Here is a 24,731-nt window from a genome sequence, read left to right as displayed (position 1 = left end):
CCTATTCAGGCTAGGGGACAGGCGGATTCGGCGCAACTAATACTGGGGGGGTCCGGGGGTATGGAATACCCGCGGGGGCACTCCCCAGAAAATGTTTAGGATAAATGGTGAGTTTTACAGCTTTCTGAGGGATATTTCACCAATCTTCAAACTATTCTGTAAGTAATATTAATACAATTAATTAATTAATCCAATACCCCCCGCCTAGTTTTGATCCTGGGTACGCCATTGCATCTAACACGGCAGAGATACGAGATATCAATTCCAGGATGTCGAGTTGCTACAATCGATTAAGGTAGTTATCATATCCGAAAAAAATATTCAATTGCCGCTCAGGAGAAAGCAATCCCTTTGCTGAAGTTTCATGGCATTCGCACTCCTTCGCCAATGAAGGAGCATGAACGAACTTCAGTTCATCTCCGTCGATTGCCTTCATAACTTTCGGTCGCAAGTACTTCTTAGCAACTACTTCGGACATTTATTTCTTTATTTTAAAAGACATTGCGGAGCAAATAACACGCCGTTTCAATCAGTGACGAATGTAAAGGATTTAGTAAATGCATATCCTGGCATAGGACCCATTGAAAGCGAGATGAACTGAAAAATCTTACATTCTTTTTATTGGGTAAACTTCATTAATTTTCACCGAAGGTCACCTCTGTGCTAAAAAAAGTAAAAGCGGTATATGGTTGACTGGCTTATCTGTTCATTTCACTGTTTTTTGCGTATTCAACTCGCAGAAATTCCAAGTATCTTTTGCTTTTAATTTGAATTCAAATTGTTCCCCTTGATGTATAATTGATCCCTGTTTTCCCGCAGTATAGTATGTACTTTGGTAACTTCACGTCCAGTCGAAATTTTATTCCGCTGCCATTACCCCACAATTTTTACTAAAAATTTTGCAACAAATTCTATGGGTTACTTACAATTTTTTCGCCATCTAAGTCCGACTTAAGTTGAACATTAAATATATGACCAAGCAACTCAATAAAGACTATTGTTAATAGAATACTAAAAATAACATGAATAAAAATCATATGTCAGTGGTTTACAAGGAGATGGGAGGGAGAAGGATGTGCCAGGGAAGCCATACGGGACTAATGCGACTGTCATTCGAGGAGAGTTCATACCGAGGTGGCCGCTACACCGTTAAAATCTCCGTTCTCTATTCCGTGGAATATTCCGAAAATCTAGAACAGTTGCCGGCTTACACTATGCGGCAGTAATCACCTTCAAGTGCCAGATCTATCGCTCGGCGGTTAGTCTAATTGCTTAGACAAATTTTAACACTTTTCATAATCGAAAAAACTTCATTTTCAAAGAAATAATTTGTAAATTGACGATTTTTCAATATTTTGTTATTTTAAGAGGCATGGTAGTTATTTTGTTTTATTTTTTGGGAGGGTTCAGACCCCCAGGCCTCCCCACTGGCTATGCCACTGAGATATACCAAAGCCACGCATCAGACGCATTAGAATACTTTCTTTACAATTGCAATATTTCTGAAGGAGAAAGAATATCTATCTCAGTGAAATCGTCTATTCTGATTTCTGCTCAAGAAAAATGAAAGCGTAGTCAGTATTGGAATAGACGAGTAATTTCTATTAGAGAGTCCGGTAGAAGCGTTATGGCAAGAATTTTATTTGACAGGATTAAGATCAACTCCTATTGTCACAGAAGTAGATGGTACTCAGGATGGTATTCATCAAACAGAATTAAATTCACAGAGAAATTCATGGATAAGGGAATATTAGTATATAAAAATGAGATGCGACACCAAAGGAACATCTGCAGCAGGATAGCTAACCTACACGAGTTTTCGACACAATCGTAATAATATCAACTGCAAAAGTCGACTAGAAGTTTTACAGGGTTTCGCACAGGGTACTTGAGTTTGTAAATGCACAAAGAACCGATTGCACAGGTGTAAAGGCCAAGAAAACTTCATAAATATGATCTACCTGGAAAGCATGAATTCATTAACGACCCTACTAGAATTCTTCACTTCACCCTTAGTGTACTAGTTTGGTCTTTCGAGTCTGCGTAATTGTTCACTGACACGAATTAAAACTGTGAACAACTTACTTCTCGTGTTTCGCCTTGTCGGGCTGCGATGTATACGTGCATGGTCCTGTGAGGACTCCGCGGCCGTCGGCATCTTGACTGTACTGCTCATTGATGGTCGAGGGTGTCTGGCTGGCGACTGCGGGAAACAAGGAACGAAGCGGCCCTCATAAGGTGCCCGGGACGTCGAAGGCGGGACAAAGGACGGGGGCGGCCCTAGGGGCGTGCGGGAGAGTTTAGGTGGGGGGAGAGAACAGCGCCAGTGGAACCCCGAACCAATCAGGGCTGCCATTAGGCTTGGTCAGGTTAGCTAGATTTCGATTCCGGACCAGGGACGCCGACTTACAAAAAATATTGGGGGGCCCAAACCGGGGATCTTGCCCCGGGAAATTTTATAAGTAGTGAGTTTTAAGTTTTTTAAGCATTTTATAAGAGTCATATGATCAGCATTAGAACCCTGATAACTCGTATCTCGATATCTGTACACACCGGGGAAAATTGACAAGCCTGACACATTTTTTCCTCACACCCATGACGATTTTTTGAGGGGGCTCGGGCCCCCTCGGGCCTCCCCATGGAGTCGGCGCCTCTGTTCCGGACGAGTGATCTCCATGTCATTACAGGGTCTTGAAATGCTATTTTGACACGGGTCCTCGCAATGAATTTCGGGAGACGAATTGGGCGACGAGACTAAATGGTACCACCTCCGTCTTATCCCCACTCTGGGTGACGTCCACAGGTTTCTCTCAATTAGGATTCGATTCCTGCCACTGGAATATAATAATTATATCATTCGTATGACGTAAATGACAATATTGCGTTGTGTGTCACAAAAACTTCAACTAAATCGTTAAACCTTTATTAAAGTTATTATGTTTTTACACGAAACCACAGAGTTAATATTGTCATTTACATAATGAATGAGTTCTGCAGGGAAAGGCTTGTGACCCTCAATGATCTCGGTATTACATTGTACATATTTAGACCTTTTACGAACAGGCTCGATTGGATTTGCATTGTTTCTCGTGCTGAAGAGTGAATGAGTAGTAGCTGAAGATACAACTAACCGTATGAAAGGCGTTACTTGTGGCGCAAAGATAATTATTTTCATTCCTTCCCATTATTTTCATTCTTATTTCCTTTCGAAATTCCCATTCTCTCCCTCCCAGCCTGCCCCGACGTAGACGATCTACGCTGCTGATTGCGTCTGCAAAAATCCAAAACGTTTGGCATTTATCTCATTCACATCGAAGGAAGCTAGAGGGGAATTTAGGAAGAAATGGCATTTCTCTTCGGAGTGGAAAATGGGTGGGGATGGAAATAAATAACGGATATTGAGCCGTTAAGTTTCGTGTTTTGTAATACTAAAATTTTGTCACCATAGGTATCAAAGAATAGTGCATATTTTCCGAAGTCAAGACGGTAAATATCATTTCTTGACCATGTCTTTTTTTAAGCTATTTTTCTCACGGAAACATAAAAATTAAGCCACTTTTTCACTTCCCTAGGCTTGATCAGAGGAACATCGAATTAAAGGAATATAAGTAAAATTGAAATATATCTATGATTTATTAAATGGGAGACATTTGAAAAATGGCAAAGAATATTTTTTTCCGAATTTTCACTTTCATACGCTATGCTTTCCGAAAATTTCAGCAGATCCAAAAACATAGATAGGGAATTGATGATAGTGGTGTTGGATTTCGAAACGTTGACACTTAACTGCGAGATGTTCAAGTCAGAGCCAAGAGGACGGGTAGTTAGGGAATAACTTTTATAAAAATTCTGTACTTGAAATCACAATAATACGATTGACCTAGTCTAAGAAGTAGCGGACGTTAGCAGCGATTTTAGCACTAGTCAAGCTGTCTTTCCACCATGCTTCCCTTAGTTCACCATTGAATCTCCTGCGGAACATCCTTCAGTAAAACTGAGAGACTGCGCACACCAGGAAAATATTCAAACATTGGGCAAAACGAATTCCCCGCGACTTCCGTAAGCCAAACGATTACAAAAAAATCCTTACCATAAAGGCCAATTAGACCGTTGTTGTGGATCACATCAATTGGTCACCTTGACTCGCGACCCTTTCTCTTTACACGGGAAGGAAATGTGCTTGTTGATTTTTTTGCATCTGAATGACTTCAAACATCACCCTGGAAAATGAATCCACTGAAAAAAGTGTGCGCAGATTGCTATGTGGGCATATCTTGGTTTTGGACAGAAAGCTATTAAACATCCAGGAGTGGTCACTCTATCAATCACAATCAGTGCTTCAACACGAAGATTTGGTAGGAGAGTTGAGAGATTTAGAGAGAGCAAATGTCTATAAGGAAAATAATATTTTTTCAAGCAAATAATTTTAAAAACTAATAAAGATCAGTTACAGTTTCCTTAAAATGCTGATTTCATTCACGTTTTCCATGCTTAAATCTTACCTACAACTTGAACAACCGTGGCTTGCCCCCCCCCCTCTAGTTTTGATCCTGGGTGCGCCCTCGTGATGTAGCGTCTCATTAGAGCAATGTATGATAATCCTCTTTGTTATATTTGTTTTTAATTTCATCAAGTTGTCTAAAAACCTGAAACCCTTGCTTTGTAATGCTCCTTTCTAATTTTTAAATGCATTGATTCGCCATTAGAAGGTATGGAGAACGGTACATGCAGTGAATACCGTGAAAATTTCATACAATAAATCCTGATCGCCTCCTGTTATTGACCGCCAAATTCTGATAATTCAACAATGTCATTCAAAGTCGTGAATTGTAAATTCATGCCATTTTCCCTTTGCTAACCGAATTTACCCCAGTATAAAGTATTTCATCGCTTAAAAAATTGTGGATCGAAATCGAAATTGAATTTAATTGATCAATATCGCACGTAAGCCTACGTTTCATCAGTGTTTCAACTGAGAAAGTATGTTAACACCGATAGCGCGGAGGAGAAAATTATTCAACCAACAAAGGGCAAGACGATGACAAAAATGGTAAAGGAAGGACCATATGACATGTATAAATCAATGAGGAAAGTAAAGGAAATAGTAGAGGTAAGAGTTTAAAAGATAACATTAGCATCTTAGAGAATTGAGAGGAGAGCTTAGTCAAACTAACCTTACCATTCTTAGAATAGTTGACCGAAGATGATGATGAAAAAATATATATTTTTTTTAATGGAGCAGTTCAATATTTTTAAAATGAGGAGATAGACATATTTTTAAAAGTAAAAAAAAATATTTTTCATTACCATCAACGGGCATATGCAGGTTAAATAACAAGAAGACTGAATAAAAGAGGAAAATTTTATCAAATGGTAAAGCATGTAGTATGGAACTTGAAAATACAAACAGGGAAAAGAAAACTGAGTAAAAATCATCATGTGCCAATGGTTAAAACAGTGCAGAAAATGGACGACAAAATAAAAATATGAAGTAAAATCGACCAAGTGAAATGAAATTTCTAAAAGCAATATAAGGAGTGACCGAATAAGAAATGCGTATGTAATGACAGACTTGAACCTAGATATTGTAAAATACAAAGTGAAAACAAAGAGAATCAAATGGTGTGGAAATGTTAAAGGGATGAAAGTAAGCCGTTTTCCGGGAAAAATGTAAGAACTACAGGTACACAAAAAAGACAGTGGCGGATCTATGGGGTTGGGGCAAAAGGGGTCCCCCATTGGGTCGAAAAGTACACCAGATAAGATCGAAATTCGAAGGGCAAGTGGAAGGCAAGAATGGAAAAGGAAGACCTCGAACAAAATATATGGAACAAGTAAAGAGAGATGTGAAAGAGAATAAATACGTGGGTGTGAAAAGATTAGCTGATAGGAGAATAGAGTGGAGAGCTGCGTCAAACCAATCCTAGGATTGTTGACCAATGATGATGATGAGGGCATATTTGTGAATTTTTTGTCAAAGAATTATCCTAAAAGAGCTGTTTTTGAGCCTGACAATCCTAAAATTCCAAAATTCCCGAACTCTCCTTCGGCTGGGAGGAATTCCCCAGACTCCCAATTTCCCCTTTCCCCCTTGGTCCAAACCACTGGAAAAACACATAGAGGAAGACCTAGAAATATTAGGAAAGAATTTGTGCAGGAGAGCGTGGAGAAGGTGGCCACAATGACGTCAAGTGGTTGAGGGAAAATAGTGGAAAGAACAAAGTAAATGGAGGGTCATCATTAACACCTAAACCAGGCAGTATCTGCAACTGGATGTGCTTACGAGAATGATTGAAAATACCAATTTGAATCGGACTGAGCAAGTCACAAAACTTTTCCTGCATAGGAAAATGTCAGGTTACTAGAGGACCATACATGTGGGTATGGTCAGGGACTAAGTAAGTTTTGTGGACTTCTAGAATGGACCAACAGTACTGGTCCTACGGGGAAATTTTGGGGAGAAGCTCGCCGCCTCCCTCCTAAAATTTATATCCACACCTGCTACCACGGACTTCCTAATGAGATCGCTTTTTGGCTTTGCTTAGGTACTTGCTATATTTCGACTTGTTTAACATTTTCAATATTAACTTTACAAATTCTAGCTATCTGATCTGGCAACTGGATCGTTTTAGTTCGGCCAAATGATAAACTAGCGTACAAAAGTGCCTCTTAGTTATTTGTTCACTTTCACTATTTTACACGAAATATCGCTGGTAAAACTCAAATCCGTTCCAAAAATATTGGGAGAAAACATTGTTTGTGAAAATTTTCATTTTCAGAAGTTACTAAAGGCATGCTAATGATGCAAATATTATTCAAGACTGTAGGCGTTTAAGATGCGGGTATGCAGGAGATTTGAGGATGTGAAGTGAGCTCAGGGGAAGAGGAACGAGGGCAAGGCATGGTAAGCGAGGAAACTTCCAGCTGAGATGCAGAGATCACTGATGGTTTGGTTGTTGCGAGTACTCAGCGGGTTGTAAAGAAGAATGTTTCATAAGCGAGGGTGGAGAAGGCGGGGAATTGGATTCAGTGGTAGAATGAAAGTAGTCGGCATTATTGTGAATGGTCGAAGGATGAGTCCAATTTTAAAGGGAAGGCAAAGCCGTGGAGTCGCAAAATTCTCCGTGTAGACCTACCTTAATCCGTAGAATCCGCAGCACAAGAAAAAAGGATTGTGCGTAAGATAAGCATAATTCAGCAGGGCAGCCTTCATAAATGTTGTTCCTGTTCCGTTTCACTGAAATTAAAGACCCCCAAGCTCTTCGAACTTTTTTTTCGTCTATCATTCTTCCAATTCTTACCTACTCTTGTCCCATCTGGTCTATCTCTTCACAAACCAGCCTCTCATCCCTGGACTGTGTCAGCAATTTCTTTGCCAATGTAGTAAAAAATAGAATACCGCATTTACGCAACATGTTAACTAATGCTATTCTCTCCTCCCTCTTCATCCCTAATCTCACTACCCATAGGCTCACAGCTGATTTAAAACTTATTTATAAGATTCTCAATTCCACCATCGACTGCCCTGCATTGCTCTCTTTTATCAATTTTAAAGTTCCACCCCGCCCTACCCGTTCTCATCCCCTAATCCACATGCCCATTCCGAGACTTTCACTCACTAAACGTTCGTTTTTCTACCGCATTACTTCTGTGTTGAACTCACTCCCTCCACACATTGACCCCTTTGCACTTCCATTGAAATCCTTCATAAGCCTTTCCCTATCCTATCTGTCACCGAAGTAGTCTGTCACTGCAGTTTCTTGTTGTCCTTTTGTTTTTGTAAATGTAATTATTGTTTTCTACATGTTATATTGCGTCTTCGTCCTCTAATTTATGTATTTTACCTGGCCACTATAAAATGGCCAGTATATGCTGTATGTGGTTATATTTCTTTAAAATAAATAAATAAATAAATAAAAATTACCATCAATCGTTCAACTAGACGTCTATATAAATAACGTTAATTACCCAAATCATCGTTCGCTGGCATTTAAGTAACATGAAGCATGACAATGTCCAGGGTTGAATGATTGCAAAATCTTTCCTTTCCGCAAGCATATTCAAAGTTAGTGGGCCCAATCGAGAGATTTTTTATGCAAAGAGCGTTCTGGGAGCATCTCATTGTCATTTTCGCGGTGGAATATCTCGTCATCAGATTTAGCATGAACAGGAAATGAGACATCCTTGGCGAGATCGATTGGATAGTAATGTCAATGCCAGAATATTTGACCTGGCAGCGATTTATTTTGTTTTTTTGCCGCACTACCCTTTCCTTACGTTCCTGTTGCGTGGGCAAGCGGGGTGGTTCCACTCGTATCGACCTTTTTCCCCCAACGCTGAATGAAAGAATGATAAGTAATCGGAGGGAGTGAGTGAAAATATTCGAGGGAAAGGAATCGGAATATATTTCGACGAATTTTTGGTGCCGCTCCGTGTTTAGGTTCTAGGCATTGTTAAAATAACATTGACGTGCATAATTTCATTACAGCCTTTAGATAAGCACTGCGAGAACACCAAAGTTCGCTCTGAGAAAATGGCTTGGCCGCATAACTGGCTAGCAAACCTGACCGGTAATTGGGAGATCCGGGTTCGAATCCCGGCAAATATTTTCATAAGTCAAATATTTTTTCATGGCGAACTTCATCCGTTGGTATATTTTTCATAGATAAATACCTATATTTGTAAAATCAACTGAAGAGGAAAGATTGTGAAGAGAAATTGAAGATTGGCATGTGTCAGCAGGCCAACCTAACCATTCAATAATCCTATCATACCGGCTAATAATATCAATCGCAAGATGTTCAACTTAAATAAAATTTAACTCAGGCAAATTTAAATACGTTCAGTATACGTTCTACACCATCTACTTCAAAACAAGCCATCCGAAAAATCTGAAATTCCCTTAAAATCATTCATGTATCCATTTTTGTATTCCTTTAAATTAGTTATATTTTAATGTTAAATACCGACCATAAAATGTTTTACTCGAAGTTCTGAAGTGATTGAGAGATTTAAAGCTTTCACGCTTCAAATTTTAAACTTAAATTCTTCGCAGTAATAACTTTGAAAATGGGAAGAAAGTAAAAAAAGGGAGTAAAACACTGCTCGTGTAAGTAACAATATGAAAGCATCGTTGCTAAGGGAGTGGGATATTTTGATGGCGTACTCATTCCATGTGGGGGACAACTTTCGCTATATTTTGTAATAAATTGAGAGTTAGTGGCTATAAGTAGGAGAATTTTGATATCGCGAAAAATCTATTTTCGTCCATCTAGAAGTTATGAACTCAATCGCTACTTTTGGGTCAAAATAAAGACCCTATTATAGTTCTATACTTGAAGTGGAATTTGTGTAGTTTTTACGCACTTCCAGCATTTTTTGTTATTGGCACCGACAGAGATTATTAAGATTATCTATTAAGATTCGTTTTGAGGAAAAGAAAAACTGACTTGCTCGCACAATTTCAACAAAAAAAAGCCTCTAAGCTTCGATGTGTTTTTAAAAAATCGATACATTTTTATATGCTCCAAACCAGTGACATAACTATGGGGGGGATAGATCCCCCCCTCCAAAGCCTCATAGAAATGAAAAATATATTTTAAACTATTGTCTAGTTTATATATTTAATAACCGCGTCCGCTTAAAGTTTATTTTTTAAGGCGAAAATGACGTGAAATGTATTTCCAGGCATGTTATTTTTCAAAAATTTTTGGGGGGATGGGATCGCCACCCCAGGCTATCCCATCCCCCCTCCCCTAGAGCATAGTCCTGGTTAGACGCCAGGCGTTTTGGGTAAGTGTGGTTGTCGATGAAAGAGGTAGCTTTTCATCTCGAATGTTCGGATTCCATTCGCGGTGGTTTCAAAGATTTTCATTTTTGAGAAATGCAGATTCTTACTCCAGTGATGTGATTACTTGAAAAAAGCATCATCTAATGTGACGTTACGTCTTGGACTTTGTGATCTCCATTGAGAGCAGCAAAATAGCGTACCTTGTTTCCCTTCATCTTCCCCCTTTCTATCACTATGCGTAGGAAAGGGGGCATCCATTAATTACTTGAGGTGATTTAGGCGATTTTGTACCCTCTCTACCCCCTCAGTGATATACCGCAAGATGTGGCTCGACCCCCTCCCTATAATCTCAGGTGAGATTTTTCAAAATATGTATGATTAGTGTAAGTACGTTAATCTATGCTTCATTGCGTTGTATTTATAAAAAAAAAACAAATTATTTAATGATATTCATTTAAATTATTTAAGACTAATGTTTAAGTTATTTAATACTAGTATTTAAGTTATATAAAAAAATTACGTGATACTCGCCAGGATTCTCCCGGTTTAATATTTCCTACACATAGGGCCCAGTTCCTTTTTTTTCCAACACCGTGCATGGGGTTCTCTCTCGCTAGGTTTCACGCAGTAAATCTGTTTTTACTTTCGGACCGGACTCGCAGAGGATTAGCTGACCCATTTTCTTCAGTTACTGGGGATTATCTCTGCTCCTTAAAAAATAAAAACTGATATCTGGCGTCCATCATTTAATTTATTATTGTATACATTGACAACTACGTCGGGTTTTCCATCCCTCTAAAAATTTCCCCTCTCATAAAACGTTATTTTTAGCTTGATGAGAGAGTTATTTGCACGAATTAATGCACTATATCGCTTCGATAATCCTTAGTATCTTGAATCGGAATCGGTTGAACGAAAATTTACCATTCACAGTAAGTTTCTGAACAAAAAATGATATCTTCAAAGTAATTTATTTATTTACAGCCTCTTTAAATTATCTCGCTTGAGTTCAGGTGTAAATTTTTGAATAAGCATAAACAAATTAGGTAGACTATATACGGTGGTTTCCTATTATTTTTTTATTGCCTTAATCGAAAGATTATTACTCCTGGAGTACGTATTTCACGCTTTTATATTTTTAGATGACGATATCTATTTTTCGCGATTAAATGAAAAGTGAAAATTTTCAAGCGCGCGAAAACGCGACGGGTAAGTATGAATGCCGGGAAAACTCCCGTGTGACGTCGTTGTGGTTCCCGCTGCCGCAAGTGAGGTGACCTTGGGGCGAGGCTTGAGCGCTGATACGATGCAGGATGCTAGCAGGTAGCGCTTGGCTTAAATAAGGATTATTAATACCTTAAGGTACCTTGATAATTATCAAACGAGGAAAACTTTCCGACCTTAGCCGGTTTTAATAGGTGATTATTAAGACATGTTTCCCTGAGCTCTGTGCCTCATGCATGCATTGGTAACCTCAGACGATGTAAAACGCCTATCTACTCGTATAGAAACTAGGTCCCTGTGACGTCACATGGAGTGGCATCGCGTCTAAACCGGTATTTCTAAAACCAAATAATTTGTATATTATGAATACACTAATGGTGGGTAACGAATCGCAATCAATGCCTTTCGTTTTCTTTGATGAAGGAAACTACCCTATTCTGGAACTAACATTGATCAGTATTCAACGCATATATTTTAGTTGTTTGATAGAAAAATATAACCTTGGGCAAATACTGAGGGTGAGGTAGTCTATGAGAAAGGGTTGAGATCTGACGCTACCCGAGGTCCGAAGGATGGGTCCGAAGTCGGGGAAACCCGCGATTAGGCTTTTAACCAAGCAGACGGTTACGACGTTAATGGCGTTCGCTCGTTTACATTAGAAAGTCATCCCGTTTCTCTGCTATTTTAGTTCACAGAGGTGAATTTTTTTTTAGTACTTAAATGAACGTCCTTCTAAGAAAGGCTTAAATTGCATCGTATAGAATTTTGTAAAAATAAATTCAGGAGAATTACTAATAGAGCACTTTCATAAGCCTTCAACCTCGCTTATCTTGCTGCATCCTTCACCAACTAAAGATTCAACAGACCGTGAAGTTTATAATGTAAAAGTCTTTCTTTGAAATAGAAATTCCAGCATATGTTCAACCAACCGTACGTATTATTCACATTTTTATGGCGATTTTGTGTCAATAACTATTAGAATTTTCACTATTTATTTAATGTTATGATGTTTTTATAGCCTAAGATATGCGACTTACATAATTATTTTGAAATGAAGTTGTAATTATATTATGATATATTAATTGATGCAACACGTATTTTCACTTATTTTATTTTGTCCCCCATAAAGTAAAATTTTACGAGGTTTCTCCTCCTCTGATTTCAGTGTTCAGATGGATCATCGTCATGAGCCCCAATGTAAATGACTTTACTCATATAAAAAGTAGTATACCGAGCAACTCGACCAAAGACGTGTAACTATAAACTTGAGCGCTATTAAATTCAGTTGGAAATCAACATAGATGATGGATGAAATATCCAGACCATTCTTCATATGAGAAACAGAGGGGTTAAATGAGCAATTAAAAATAACTACAGTTCTCCAAAATATAAATCGCCGACTCGTCCTTTGCAAAATTTTAATATTAGCGCTTAAACTTCCTGTCGCATGATCGAAATCACTACTGCAGTCACTTCCTGCATTCTTATTCGCCAACGCTGGGAAGGATTCTGTCCATGTTATTCTTATTTACGTTTATTAAAATTGATTGAGATTTAAAATAATTATTTATATAGTGTTGAATGTCGTTTTCGTAATTCATATTTAGTTTTATGTTCAAAACTTTATTTGATACTTGTATTGACCGGATAGATGACATCACCGCGACTCAGCCGTAGGTGGACGTCTGACTTCAGTACTTGTCATTATTTCGGAGCTATTATTGAATTGTTGTTTATTCGTTGACAGTTCACACAAAATTTACAATGTAAGTCTTCATTAATTTTCACATTCGGCTCTACTGTGGCATGTGCCATTCGCTCGCAATTAACGTGGAATTTATGGCTTGCTTGTTTTTTACATCCTGTTGTTTTTGTGAGCTTTGTTGTTCTGCGCATATTTATATAAGCTGTTAGTTTTATGGTCAACTTTTGGCTCTTTTAATTAAGTATTCTGGTTTATATTTTCTTTGTTGAAAACAATTTAGCTTTGAACATAAATGTAATACTGTTGAAGGAAATTCTTTGTTTACTCATTCCTTATTATATATCCCAGGTCAATGGAAGGAGCTACCGGGGGCTTCGGTCTTCCTGAGGATGGATCATCAGGGGCCCCAAGAAATCCTCAACATGCGTCAGCTCAAAAGCGTCTACAGCAAACACAAGCGCAAGTGAATGAGGTACGCCTATGTCAACACTGGGAGTCATAAAACTGTTGCATGCCCTGAAATACCTGTTGAATCAAGGCATTCTTATAGCGTTCAATATTTCCGTTGGTTAATGGAAGGGCGTTGTAATTATTGTAAGTATTCACCGGCGTCATCATTTATGCGTCGGTGAGGTTTCCTTGGTGTTAGCATTTGGGTATACTGCAAAAACGTAATAATTTCATTTAATTTACAATACGTAATTTCTAGTAGAAGTCAATTTTAAGCGTGATTTATTATCTCTTGCTCAACGATGGAATTTTTTGATGCAATTTATGTGTCACCCGATCTTTATCAAGGGAATGTTATCTCTTGCTCATCGGAATAACAATGGGTATACATTTTAGTTCTATTGGAGAGGTCGCTTTGCAACTCACGAGTTTTGTCATAATTCTAGGTGATTGACAGTTTCATACACCGCATAGGCTATATCCAATAGTCCATGTTATTCGTAGTAATTCCTGGCTTCATATTAAAGATGTTTCTATAATTATCGATTTCTTAAATATACCGCATTTGATCATTTAGCTGTGCATAATTATGTTTGCAGAATTAGAAATAGGATTTAAATGTGTTTGTAACTATGTAGTTGTTACTTTTTGTCTTCCTATTTTCTTATGTTGCAATATGAACTGCCTAATCACCATAAGGATGTGCTGATGTGATATTTGAACAAACAATAGTTCCCTTAACAAAAATGAAGGAATTAGAAATCTCAGGTTTGTTTGTAAACCGTTACTGCATAAAAAGGTTTCAATTATATCCTCAAATTATGTGTGAAAATAATGTTTATATATTTAAAGCAAAGAACCAAAAAAACATTGTAAATGGATTAAGATGATAAGGTTGATAACTTGCTTTGAAACATGTTTTTGGAAAACAATTTTCTTGTGGTCTTCTGAGTGAATATACTCTCAGGAACGGTGGCGTGCACCCTTCACAGTAAGGGACAATGCACACCAGCAATCAAACTCACGTAATTTGAAGTGAAATTGAATGGAAATTGGATATCTGTATGGAAGGAAAACCTGCACCCTTGGCTTCCACAGTGTGGGAGAAGTATGGATATATTTATGAAGTGTCCTCAAGAAACATAGAGGGCATATGGTTTAATAGCCAGATGTAGATAGCAAGATTGTTTAATTGCCAGTTGCAGCCAGAGTAATCTTTCTGAGAACACTCTGATTCCAAATGTTTTGTAAGTTTATATGCCTTTATGCTTTACCCTTGCATTGAATAGCCTCCTTTTTTACGTTTATGTACGCAAAATAATGTATTGACATTATAAAAATATTTTTTAATTAGCTTGTTTGATAATTTTTTTAAGCAGTTAAATATGTACATATTACCCAAAAAGGGTTTCTAATGTCTTGGGCACTGGGAGGCAGTTCTAAAATTTGCTGGGGTGGAGCAAGGGAAAATCTTTTATCATGTGAGTCTCTTTGCCAACAAGAATGCATTGAGCATAGCCTTACCTGTCTAATATTTAATCCATCTCAGACCACCTAGAGGCATGGAGGCCATTGGAAACCTAGTTATTTCCTGACAAGCTCTGCTTATTGCCCAAACCCGTTTGTGTGACATAGGAGATCGTCTGCGACCAATTGCGCAGTCGTTCAGGTTCCAGTCGGGCAATTGCCAGCTCAATGCCAGAAGGAATGGGGGAATTACCAAAACCAGGCAGGCACAGCTTAGGGGAATAGTATGGAGGGAGGTAATCCTAAGAGGTTTGCACCCCCACCCTATGGGGCCCTTGCTTCTTGGCAAAGAGTGGGAGAAATTGACCCATAGTCTAGTATCTCTTACTCATTTCCACCTAAGGAGAGAGTGACCATATTTTGTATCTGAATGCTGGCCTTTAGTTCATGCTATGCAAATCTGCTTCCTGTATTACCTAATCAAGAGATTTCTCTCTTTCAGTGCCATATGGGCATCCCCAAAAAAAATACAATCGTTGCAAAAGTTGAGCTTGGAAGCAATTGCTCCCCCACTGAAAACTGATATTCTTAATGCTTCAGGATTTGCTGTATGGTTCCCACCTTCAAAGTTTAAATCTGCCGACTAGTGCCCAAAATTTCCTTTATAGTGCCCTTCAATATATTACAGTGGTGTCCTTTGAATTTTTTCCCTATAGAGTTAAATAATTTAAATGAGGGAATTGTGATGGAACATGCATCATCACTTTCTGCTTTCGTATTTTGGAATCAACTATTCTTTTTCTCTTCTCCATTCATGCTGCTCTTATCTTCCCAAAAGGTTGTTGGCATCATGCGAGTGAATGTGGAAAAAGTTCTAGAACGTGATCAAAAGTTGTCTGAATTAGATGACAGAGCAGGTGAGGATTTTTGCATGAGCTCAAATTTATCCAAAGTTATAAAGTGGGTATTAAAGTGTATTGTGACAAAAGTTTTAATTAATTTGTGACCATAGAGAGGATAGGCTTTCCCACAGTGTAATAGTGTTTCTTAGCACTCTGGAATTACGTTTCCAACTCTCTCGGCTTTTGTAATTACTCAAGGTTTTTGACTAAAATTGTTTTTGTGCATGTGATTTTACCACAGGTAGTGGATATAATGAGAACTAACGTTAAAAAGGTGCTGGATCGAGATGAAAAGCTCACAGAGTTGGATGGTCGAGCAGGTACATAATTTAAATTTGCCTTGGTGAATTGGAAAACTTTCAAAAATTCACTTCTTTCACTTGTTTAAGTGCACATCAGGTTATAGTTTGTGCACAGTAATTGTTATTACATACAAAGAAGCACTCAGCTGATAAAGTATTGAATTCCAAGCTTTCTGTTTGCAATTATCAGTGACTGTAATCATAAAATTCTCTCTCCTACTAACATAATATGTATTATAAAATTATCTTGTTTTTATTTTTCAAATGTCAAAATTAACCAGGTTGGCCTTGTCCTGCTTTTCTATTTTGGTGGTGGCAATGGGTAAATCTGTTATGAATTACTTTTTAAAACATTCTTTGGTAGACTTCTAGAAGTAAACGTTGTAGTAGGAAGTTTTTTATGTAGATGTAGAGATATTATTCTGCTCCAGTCCGTCATATTATGTAGTTTTCTATTAGCCATTGCATTAAACAAATACTAAGTGTGATGTTGTTACAAAGAATTTATGAATACATGTTAAATTTATATTTTAGGTAATGCATGTGAATAAAGATTTCTAATAATGAGCACTTGGCCATAAATTTGAGTAGTTGCAAAGATTAGAGTGGGATTAGCATATTTTATGGAAACTGCTCGGAGGCTTTTCATTTGGGCTTATGGATTAATACTGACAGTAGTGATAGTTCATGTTTTACATTGCGTTACCAAAAGAACATTTGACTTATTGGCAATCATTGTTTATTTCTCTGGTGACATTTGCTGGCATTCAATTTTAATATGTAGCCACATAATTGTAATTTTTTGGTAAAGTTTGTGGAATATGTTCCTCGAAGTAGTTAATTTTTCCTTGTAATTGGATCTAATTGCCTTGCTTTTTCATCAGTTGAATCCCAATCTGTTGATAGATTGGTCCTGACTATTTTGAAAGAAAATCCCTAGAAGTCAATGTATCATTTACCTGGACTGACGTCTGATATTTTTGGACATCAATTTTGAAAAAGCCTTGGGAATAAAAAGATTAATTGGAAAATTCCACCAGACCATCAAGTTTGCATGTTTTTCAGTGTACAATATCATTTTATTTTCAACTGAGATAGTGTTGCAAAACACTGTTTTGGGAAGGCACATTTCTTTCTATGGAACTGGCCGCTTGATGTTTGCTTTAGTGTTAGTTCTGTGCTTGAACATTAGAAGTTTAGCTATTTTGTGGATGTCTTATTCTGAATTTAAAAATTTTTCCATGCCAATTTATTAGGCATAAAAGTATCTGCACTTTTAATACCCTCTTGAGTATAATATTTTATCTTAATATGTTTATCAATATTATGTTATATTGAGTTTATTTCTGCATGCAATTTATTGATTTATTCATTTTGATTACGAGATCCTATGCAATGGTTATAATTACGTATTTAAGGTATTTAACTTAAGACAAAAGTTAAGGTGCTTCCACAAGAACTCTATCAGTCTTACGGTTGGTATCATGAAATTTGATTTAAGGTTCAATGTAGTTATCTACTGAATATCTTATCTGGGGAATGGCTTTCCATGCTGTATGATGAACTCAACTTATACTTCCCTGCATGGATAATTGGAAATTTGTCCTTTTGATTACCTTCGCCTACATGTTTTGTGCTTCCCTTGAAATGGATGAATCAGAATTCATTTGTGATTTAATTCTCACTTCAAAGCCTTAAAGTGATCACTGGATTAGGTAGTTCCCACCTATTTTTAGTCCTGAGAATTTTTGTTTGCCAAAAATTACAGTGGGTGTCATTTTGACACCAGGTAAATGTTAGCATTACTTATTCATTTTTAGTGTTTAGATTGCATCAATTTGATCAATAATTGCCAGATAAATTCTAATTGAATATCATGTTTGAACTTATTATATTTCCTAGAATAATACTGTAGTTTTCATAAAGTTATTAGTCGTTGATATAAGATTTTTTCTAATTATTTTCCTCTTATGCAGCCCTTTTGTTTTCTGCAACCCAGAGAGTTATTTTTCCTGTAAAATAGCACTATTGCTGTATGCAATGTTCTGATGCCACATTGTAGGTAACTATTGCTAGATGTCATTAGCTGGCTCTCTGAACAGTTCTTGGCATTGATGATAAATAATGTGATACTGGAACATTTTAGAAAATGTACCATTCCTGAAGCATGTAGACAGAAAGAATGGAAAGGGACTGATTTTATTAAATATTTTACTCTAGTGTATTTTCTTTCATTGTATGTATACAACCCTTCATTTTGGTGGCCCATGTGCTTAAATATGATTTTTTTACTTAACTCTTCTTATGTCCTCACTAAATGCTGTGATTGACTGCATTGCCACTTAATTTTGGGATTTGCCGTGAAACATGGAGGGAAGATCAGACCTTTGTTTATGTACTTCTCGAGAATTTTTGTATGATCGCCCTTTGGCTGTTTTACATTGTTTTCAGCAACTACTTAGTTATCTAAAGTGGAAGCACCTGTATTTTTGGGTGGCCATTATGTGGCTTGCTTGTTCATTGAAAGGAACCTTAGATATTAGTATAGCCGTTGTAAATTTAAAATATAATTTTGGTTTTATGAATGATGTTTTGCTATTGCTCTTTATTAAACCTTTGTTTAGTCCTACATTAGACATTTTATGCCTGAATTACATTAAATGCTCTTCTGTTTTGTTGTTGGTTTTTGGTCACCTGTGTGAAGACTACTATAGAACTTTGTGGTGGTCTGAATTTATGGTGAAACAAATCTCACTTTGTGGAAGATGAAACATGCTTGATTTAAAAAAGATAAAATGGATGGGAAAAATTTAAGGGTAGGAGTTTATTAGTCTTAATACAATTATTGTACTTCAACTTGAATTCAGGGGTGCAGTTTTGAATATGTTCTATAATGGGAAACCGAGGTCATGAAGTCTATTATCCTTTGCCATGGGAGTCCCCCTGGACCATGGGAGTCCCCCTAGCACCCTTTGAAATATTATCTAACTTAAGCTAAATGTAGAACGTCGGTAGCAAAATTGTAAAATATTACAATAAAATCTTGATAAAAATGGTTCTGGCAGTCTAGCATTGGTGACCTGGATCTTTCAGGTAGCAGATGGGCAAAGAATTGTTACTACATTCATCATTTAAGTTCATAATAGTTCAATGGTGTCACTTGGTTTACTTGTCCGTTTAAGTTGAATCCACTTACTCTGATCTTAATGATTACCCCAGTTGCTACTTAGTCCCTTGCTGGGTTACAGGCAAACTAGGGAACTCTGAATGTGGCACTCTTTGTTATGCATGATTTTTCTCTGTTGATAACATCCATCACTTCATTCATTGAGATTTGACTCACGAGGTTGATGGTTTAACCCTTTAGCTGCGGGAGCGTCAAAATTTTTCTGCCACTGTGTGCGGGACATGAACGGGGAAGATATTTTTCCGTCGACCCCGGGCGTGTGTCTAGCAGGTAGTGGACCCTCATAATCCGGGACTACCCACCCTACCCCCTGACGACAGACCATGAATACAATTGAGCCCTTTCAAAGAATAACAATTGGAATTGAAATATTTGATCGTTACTTTTTCTAAATTGAATGTAAATGATTTTTTTTCCTCAAATTTGGACAGCATGACATTTTTATGAGCGATTTGATATCAAACAGTAAAAAAATCCATTGATTTTTAACCATATTTCTCAATATTTCAACCATACTTCAGCCGATTTGAACTTTAGGGAGCATTTGGAACGTATGTTTGGATGCGGTAGGTAAAGGTAATGGATAATAAAGGTTATAATAGGCATTCTCATGAAGGTGGTCCGATATTACACCAGATGAGGAGCTGTCGAACTGGAAAATCGGAGGAGTAAAATCAACCGTCCTGGACCAAGAAGATGATGCGGATTCAATGTCTTTAGCCAAATTGAATGGACCACCATCGCCGGAATCATTTGCATCATCCTCATCCGTCTCAGTATCCCTGGTAGACACAGACACATCGGAAAAATTTCCGTCCTCACTCTCACAATCAGAGTCGAATAAAATATTGAGAACTTCATCCTGGAGAGAAACCTTTCTCCTTTTTGGCCGAGATGGCAAATTTTCACTATCCATAGTGAAAATAAATGAAGAGATTCACAATATGTAGTCACTCGAGTAGGTACTTGATTAGGAGCAAACGTACACCACCGAAACTCTGGAAAAACTGAGCAAAGATCAATAGAGCATGTGGAAAAGACAGGATATTCGAAGGGAAACCCATTCGGTGGGAAATCCAGAACGAGATTATAATACTCAAAGGAAAGAAATGTTCATGGTAATTACGCAGGTGCGACTGACCCACCACCGAAAGTATAAGAGAGAATAACCAATGCTTTCAAATAAGTTTCCCCGGCTAATGGACAATGACAAGATTAAAAAATTCCTAGGAAATGTAAGGATTCATTGGAATTGTTTTCTTCGTGAATGTGCCGCGGAGAGCTGGGAGCTCTCTCCCTCGGTGAAGGGATAATCTGGGTAGCGCTCCCCGTGGTGAGGGTATCCAGTCCTCGAAAGACGCCTTTGTGCTCTCTGCCACTAGGTTGGGCCGAGTTCAAGCAACCGCGGAAAGGACGGCAATAAAATCCTAAGGAAAGTCTGCCAGTGGTAAGAAAATCTGGTCAAACGTAGAAAAACGTTTTTCCCGCACTCACCATGCAGAACGTTTAAAAACGTTCCCGCAGCCTAAGGGTTAAACATAGACTACAGAATACTCTAGACTGCTCACTAGTGTGGTTAATTTGGGATATGGTAAAATTAGCTTCACCGCCATTTCATGGGAGTGTGACTATAGATTCTTCTGCCAATTGTGCTCCCTATGCCCCTTTGTTATTAGATATAACTTCTCTGAATTCTATTGAAATAATTACATACCCAGAGAAATAATCTACATCTTGCAAGGCATTTCTTAACTTAATTCATTCTTAACTGTGTCGTATTCCATTATTAGGTTTCTTGGATAGTTGTCTTTCATGTAAAGTATTGGTATAAGTGGACTATCCACGGAACCTTATTTCTTAACCTCTTCTACCGCCCGGTTTTATCTTTCTTTGCTATCATTGTCACCTAGATTGAAAATCCAAAGTGTTTGTTAGACATATTTTTATTAAATTAAGTCAATAAAAATGTTTCAATTTTGACACAGTCACCCAATGTAAGTCTGGCTACTGTTATTAGTCCAGTACAGAATCTAAATTATTGGAACACCCACTGTCCCTTGCACTCACTTGCAATTGACCAGTTTGCCAATTCATAACTTCATTTGAGTATAAGTATTCAAATGGGTATGTAATGCTGTGACACCGAAGTAACTGTGTTTACTTCTTTAGTATTTCATTGTGTTGAGGGGCAGCCATAATCAGAGGGCTTCACTTGAAAGATATTCTTGGTGGATCTGCCCCCGTCGGCAGAAGATAGAAATGAGTACTCCTATTCTCAAGTCAGCATCCCTTTTTCCCTTCCACATTGCCTTCATTCTTGTGAGGCCCCAAAGATTTAAAAATATATCTCCGCTTCTCATAAGCCAGTGAGCAGTCTTATTATTTTCTTTAGTCCATGGTTTTGGGCGAATATTTTCACTATGTTTCAGTCGAACTGCCTATCTGGGCTTCATTCAGAAATCATGGATGTTCTAGTTAAGCCAAGTTAATTGATAACTTTGAAGTGTTATTTTTATTGTAGAGTAAATCCTGCATAGTTAACATGTAGTTTGTATTTGGAAGCTTAGTTTGCTTTCGATTGTGAATTTTGAAACTTTTTGAGGATATATCCTTTTCTTTCAATCATTTATGATTTTTTAAATATCTATCCCTTTCTTTATAAATAATATGCATACTTGATTTTATCCTGCACATCGATATTTTGGTCTCTTATTTATTGCTGAAAAAAATCATTTTACAGATGCCTTACAATCTGGAGCATCTCAATTCGTACAGCAGGCAAAGAAGTTGAAAACCAAGTATTGGTGGAAGAATTTGAAGGCAAGATTATTTTTTACTTGGTGATGAAGAAAAAATGTACCTTGCTTCACTTTTTTAAGAGCTTTTTTAATTTTCTTTCCAGATGATGATTATTATGGGAGTGATAGGCGTAGTAATTTTAATAATTATTATTGGTAAGTACATTTCAAGATGAAGTCATCAAATAATTTTTCCATGCGAAATTGAATGAATAAAATAGAAAACTTTGTTTGTAGTGTGTATTTGTTCTTCAATACAATTGGCATTGCTTTTTCTTTTTTTGTGGTATGTATTTAAATTTTATTTTCTCTTAGTAATGGCATGGCCATCTGGTTCTGGGGACAGTAGTTCAACTGCGGTGACCACCACACCTCACCCTCAGTGATTACAGGTAAGACTATCAATTTCATACTTATGCATGAGAGTATGAAAATGCATAATTTGTATAGAATTTTATTTGAGCATGCTTAGTGTAGCTAAAAATAATTGCAGGACAAGCCTCAACTTCTTTAGTTCAAAGAAGTATGAGTGGCCGTATTAGTGATAATGAGACAGTTCCATTCCTTTATACAGTCAAATTATTATTGTTACATTTATTTGAGCATTTCATGTACAGAGCCAGTAGTGAAATGTTTACCCTTATTACACAAATCAAATTAATACAATTGATAAGTATTCTGGACGAAAATTCAGGAGCGATAACGTGTACGACTAGATATCACTGTTTCCATTACATGACACCCCCTTTTTGTTTATTATTGCATCATCCATCAAGAATTGTCATCCATTATTATTTTACTCCTATTGTTTTTCTCCTGTTGTCGTAGATAATCGTTACTGTAGTTTGTTGCTACCCATTAAGCTCCCTACTCAAGTAAGGCTCAATATTGTTGATATTTTCAAAATAGTGTTTGAGATTAATCCTGTGGAGAAAATAAGTTGTAAAAGTTGTAGGCTAGCACCAGTAGTGGAGTGTTATTGGAGATGAAGGGAGGAACGGAAATACATAGAACAGGACTTGAAGCCGCTCCTTCAAATGGTTCGTGGGTCGTTCCATGTACAGTTGGCTGGCTACCTTGTACCACCATAGGTTTGGATAAAACTGTAAGGATATTTGCACATGGGTCTAATGACCACAGTTAAAATTTCACTTTGAAAATTTGAAATTTTGTGCAAAAATGCAAATTTGAAATTTCAAATTTGCATTTTATATCTTGTTAAATAATGTTTTCAAAGAAAAACAATGTGTGTCTGTAATGATTTCTAATGGTTGATTAAAAAGAAAAAATTGTACTGACATTTTGACCACTTTGAAGGCAATAATGATAATAACGTATTGAGGTTAAATTTGGTGTTTAGAAGTGTTTAGTTAAGTTTTCATTGGTCCCAAACCTAATCAAAGGTATTTCCTATGAAAATTTCAATTTCATGTTTTATTACCAACCAACAGTGTAATTCTTGGGCTTCAGTCTACGTTTTTCATCATCGCCATTGTGTTGATTATCATATTAGTGAAGTGAGGATTCTCATCTTATGATTTCATGCCATTGTAGTTAATTCATTATGCAGATTTCTTTTGCTTTGCTTATATTTTTTGAAATGCATGGTAAAATTTTGCTTACATCAAATTCTTGACTTTCAGTTTTTGGTAGTATAAATTATGCATACATTGCCTTCAAATGTTACGTTCATCAATTAATGGCATATTTTTTTGCTATTAAGGTATGAATTGAGCAATAGTTATTACTTGATATTTTGTCAAATTCACTTACCAATAATCTCTTTGTCTTCTTATAGGTGTCTGACGTACTGGTTGGGAGTGAGCACTATCTTCGGCAACAATTTTATGACTTCTTTGTCAGTCATCTATTTTCCATTGTTAATAATGTAATAACTTCAGAATTCACTATCAATAAATGTTTAGGGCTCTAGTCAGCAGGTACACTCAAATTATGAAGAGAGTTTGTCAAGATATACAACCACGTGGAGACTGCAAAATGAGCATGAATGAGCATGAAGCAATTCTTGTTCCACCTTAGAGTTATTACTTTCATGAACTTCCAGTGACTGCATGAAAATGGAATTTTTTGGCTTCTGGAAATATATTCCTGCCATGCTTTCTCGTGTCTGCTGCTTGAAAGTTCTTCCTATTAAAAGAGAGAAATTTATTCTCGAGGGAATTATTTTTTTAGCCAATCATATATTTCTTGAGTCTCACTGAAATGAGATGAATGTGTATAAGAGCTTTAAAGCAGAATATATTTAATAGTTACTAAAGTATCAAAAAGGGTACAGTATTCAATTTTACAAAATGTGTAGTTAATATCCTGTTACTACAATTTATTATTAATCTTACTAGATATTGGATTTGTAGTACATATGTGTGAATGCAAGATGCTGATATTCACATGGATTGCTTTTAAAGAACTACATATTTGTAATAAATTCTATTGTTTCATGAAAATAATTGTCTTGATTTATGATTAGTTCTTCCACTCATTAAGATTTTCTGCCTAAAAGTCTGTTTGATTTGGAGAACCTGCCAGTTACTTTTCATTCTTCACCACCCATTTTCACAAATAATTAACTGCTAGAAATGATGTACTTAAGTGGGGTATTTTTTCTTCGTCAGGTTTTATCACTAAGGTTATTGGATGATCTTTGTAAAATGTTGGCACAAAGGCTTCAAGTGTAGGAATTAAAACAAAATTGTCTGGCATACAGAAATAAAGTGTGATTGTGCCAGAATATGCTCAATTCTTGATTTGATGTACTACATATTTCACTGAAAACCACCCAATACTGATTGTCTTTTGGATACTGATAGATTGAAAAACCTTGCCATTTTTTTAGCCTCTAACTGGAAGCTAGGGCCAATGGTGTTAAGGTGTGCACTACCTCTATG

At 36.9% G+C, this 24,731-nt stretch overlaps 1 protein-coding gene and 1 long non-coding RNA gene across 3 annotated transcripts; one reads left to right on the top strand and one right to left on the bottom strand.

The window, feature by feature from the left end:
* Nucleotides 1-12,649: 12,649 nt before the first annotated feature.
* LOC124157538 (synaptobrevin-1-like) lies at nt 12,650-24,293 on the top strand. Of its 2 annotated transcripts, none has more exons than XM_046532355.1 (7): nt 12,650-12,780; nt 13,068-13,191; nt 15,780-15,858; nt 21,768-21,847; nt 21,930-21,981; nt 22,141-22,217; nt 23,624-24,293. In XM_046532355.1, coding segments are annotated over exons 1-6 (408 nt in total). In that variant the 5' UTR covers nt 12,650-12,778; the 3' UTR covers nt 22,212-22,217; nt 23,624-24,293. The 2 variants fall into 2 exon arrangements, with proteins under 2 accessions (XP_046388311.1, XP_046388310.1); XM_046532354.1 differs by lacking the exon at nt 15,780-15,858 and adding an exon at nt 15,475-15,553 and having other exon boundaries at nt 12,652-12,780.
* Nucleotides 18,265-21,761, bottom strand: LOC124157539. The gene is made up of 2 exons (XR_006864610.1): nt 20,566-21,761; nt 18,265-19,201 (listed from the first exon to the last, which is right to left on the bottom strand). It is a non-coding gene; the product is annotated as an uncharacterized LOC124157539 (long non-coding RNA).
* Nucleotides 24,294-24,731: the final 438 nt, after the last annotated feature.

Source organism: Ischnura elegans, chromosome 4 (assembly GCF_921293095.1).
Source record: "Ischnura elegans chromosome 4, ioIscEleg1.1, whole genome shotgun sequence".
Classification (NCBI taxonomy): domain Eukaryota; kingdom Metazoa; phylum Arthropoda; class Insecta; order Odonata; family Coenagrionidae; genus Ischnura; species Ischnura elegans.
The sequence above is the reverse complement of the archived record's forward strand: the minus strand, read 5'-3'. Positions and strand labels throughout refer to the sequence as shown.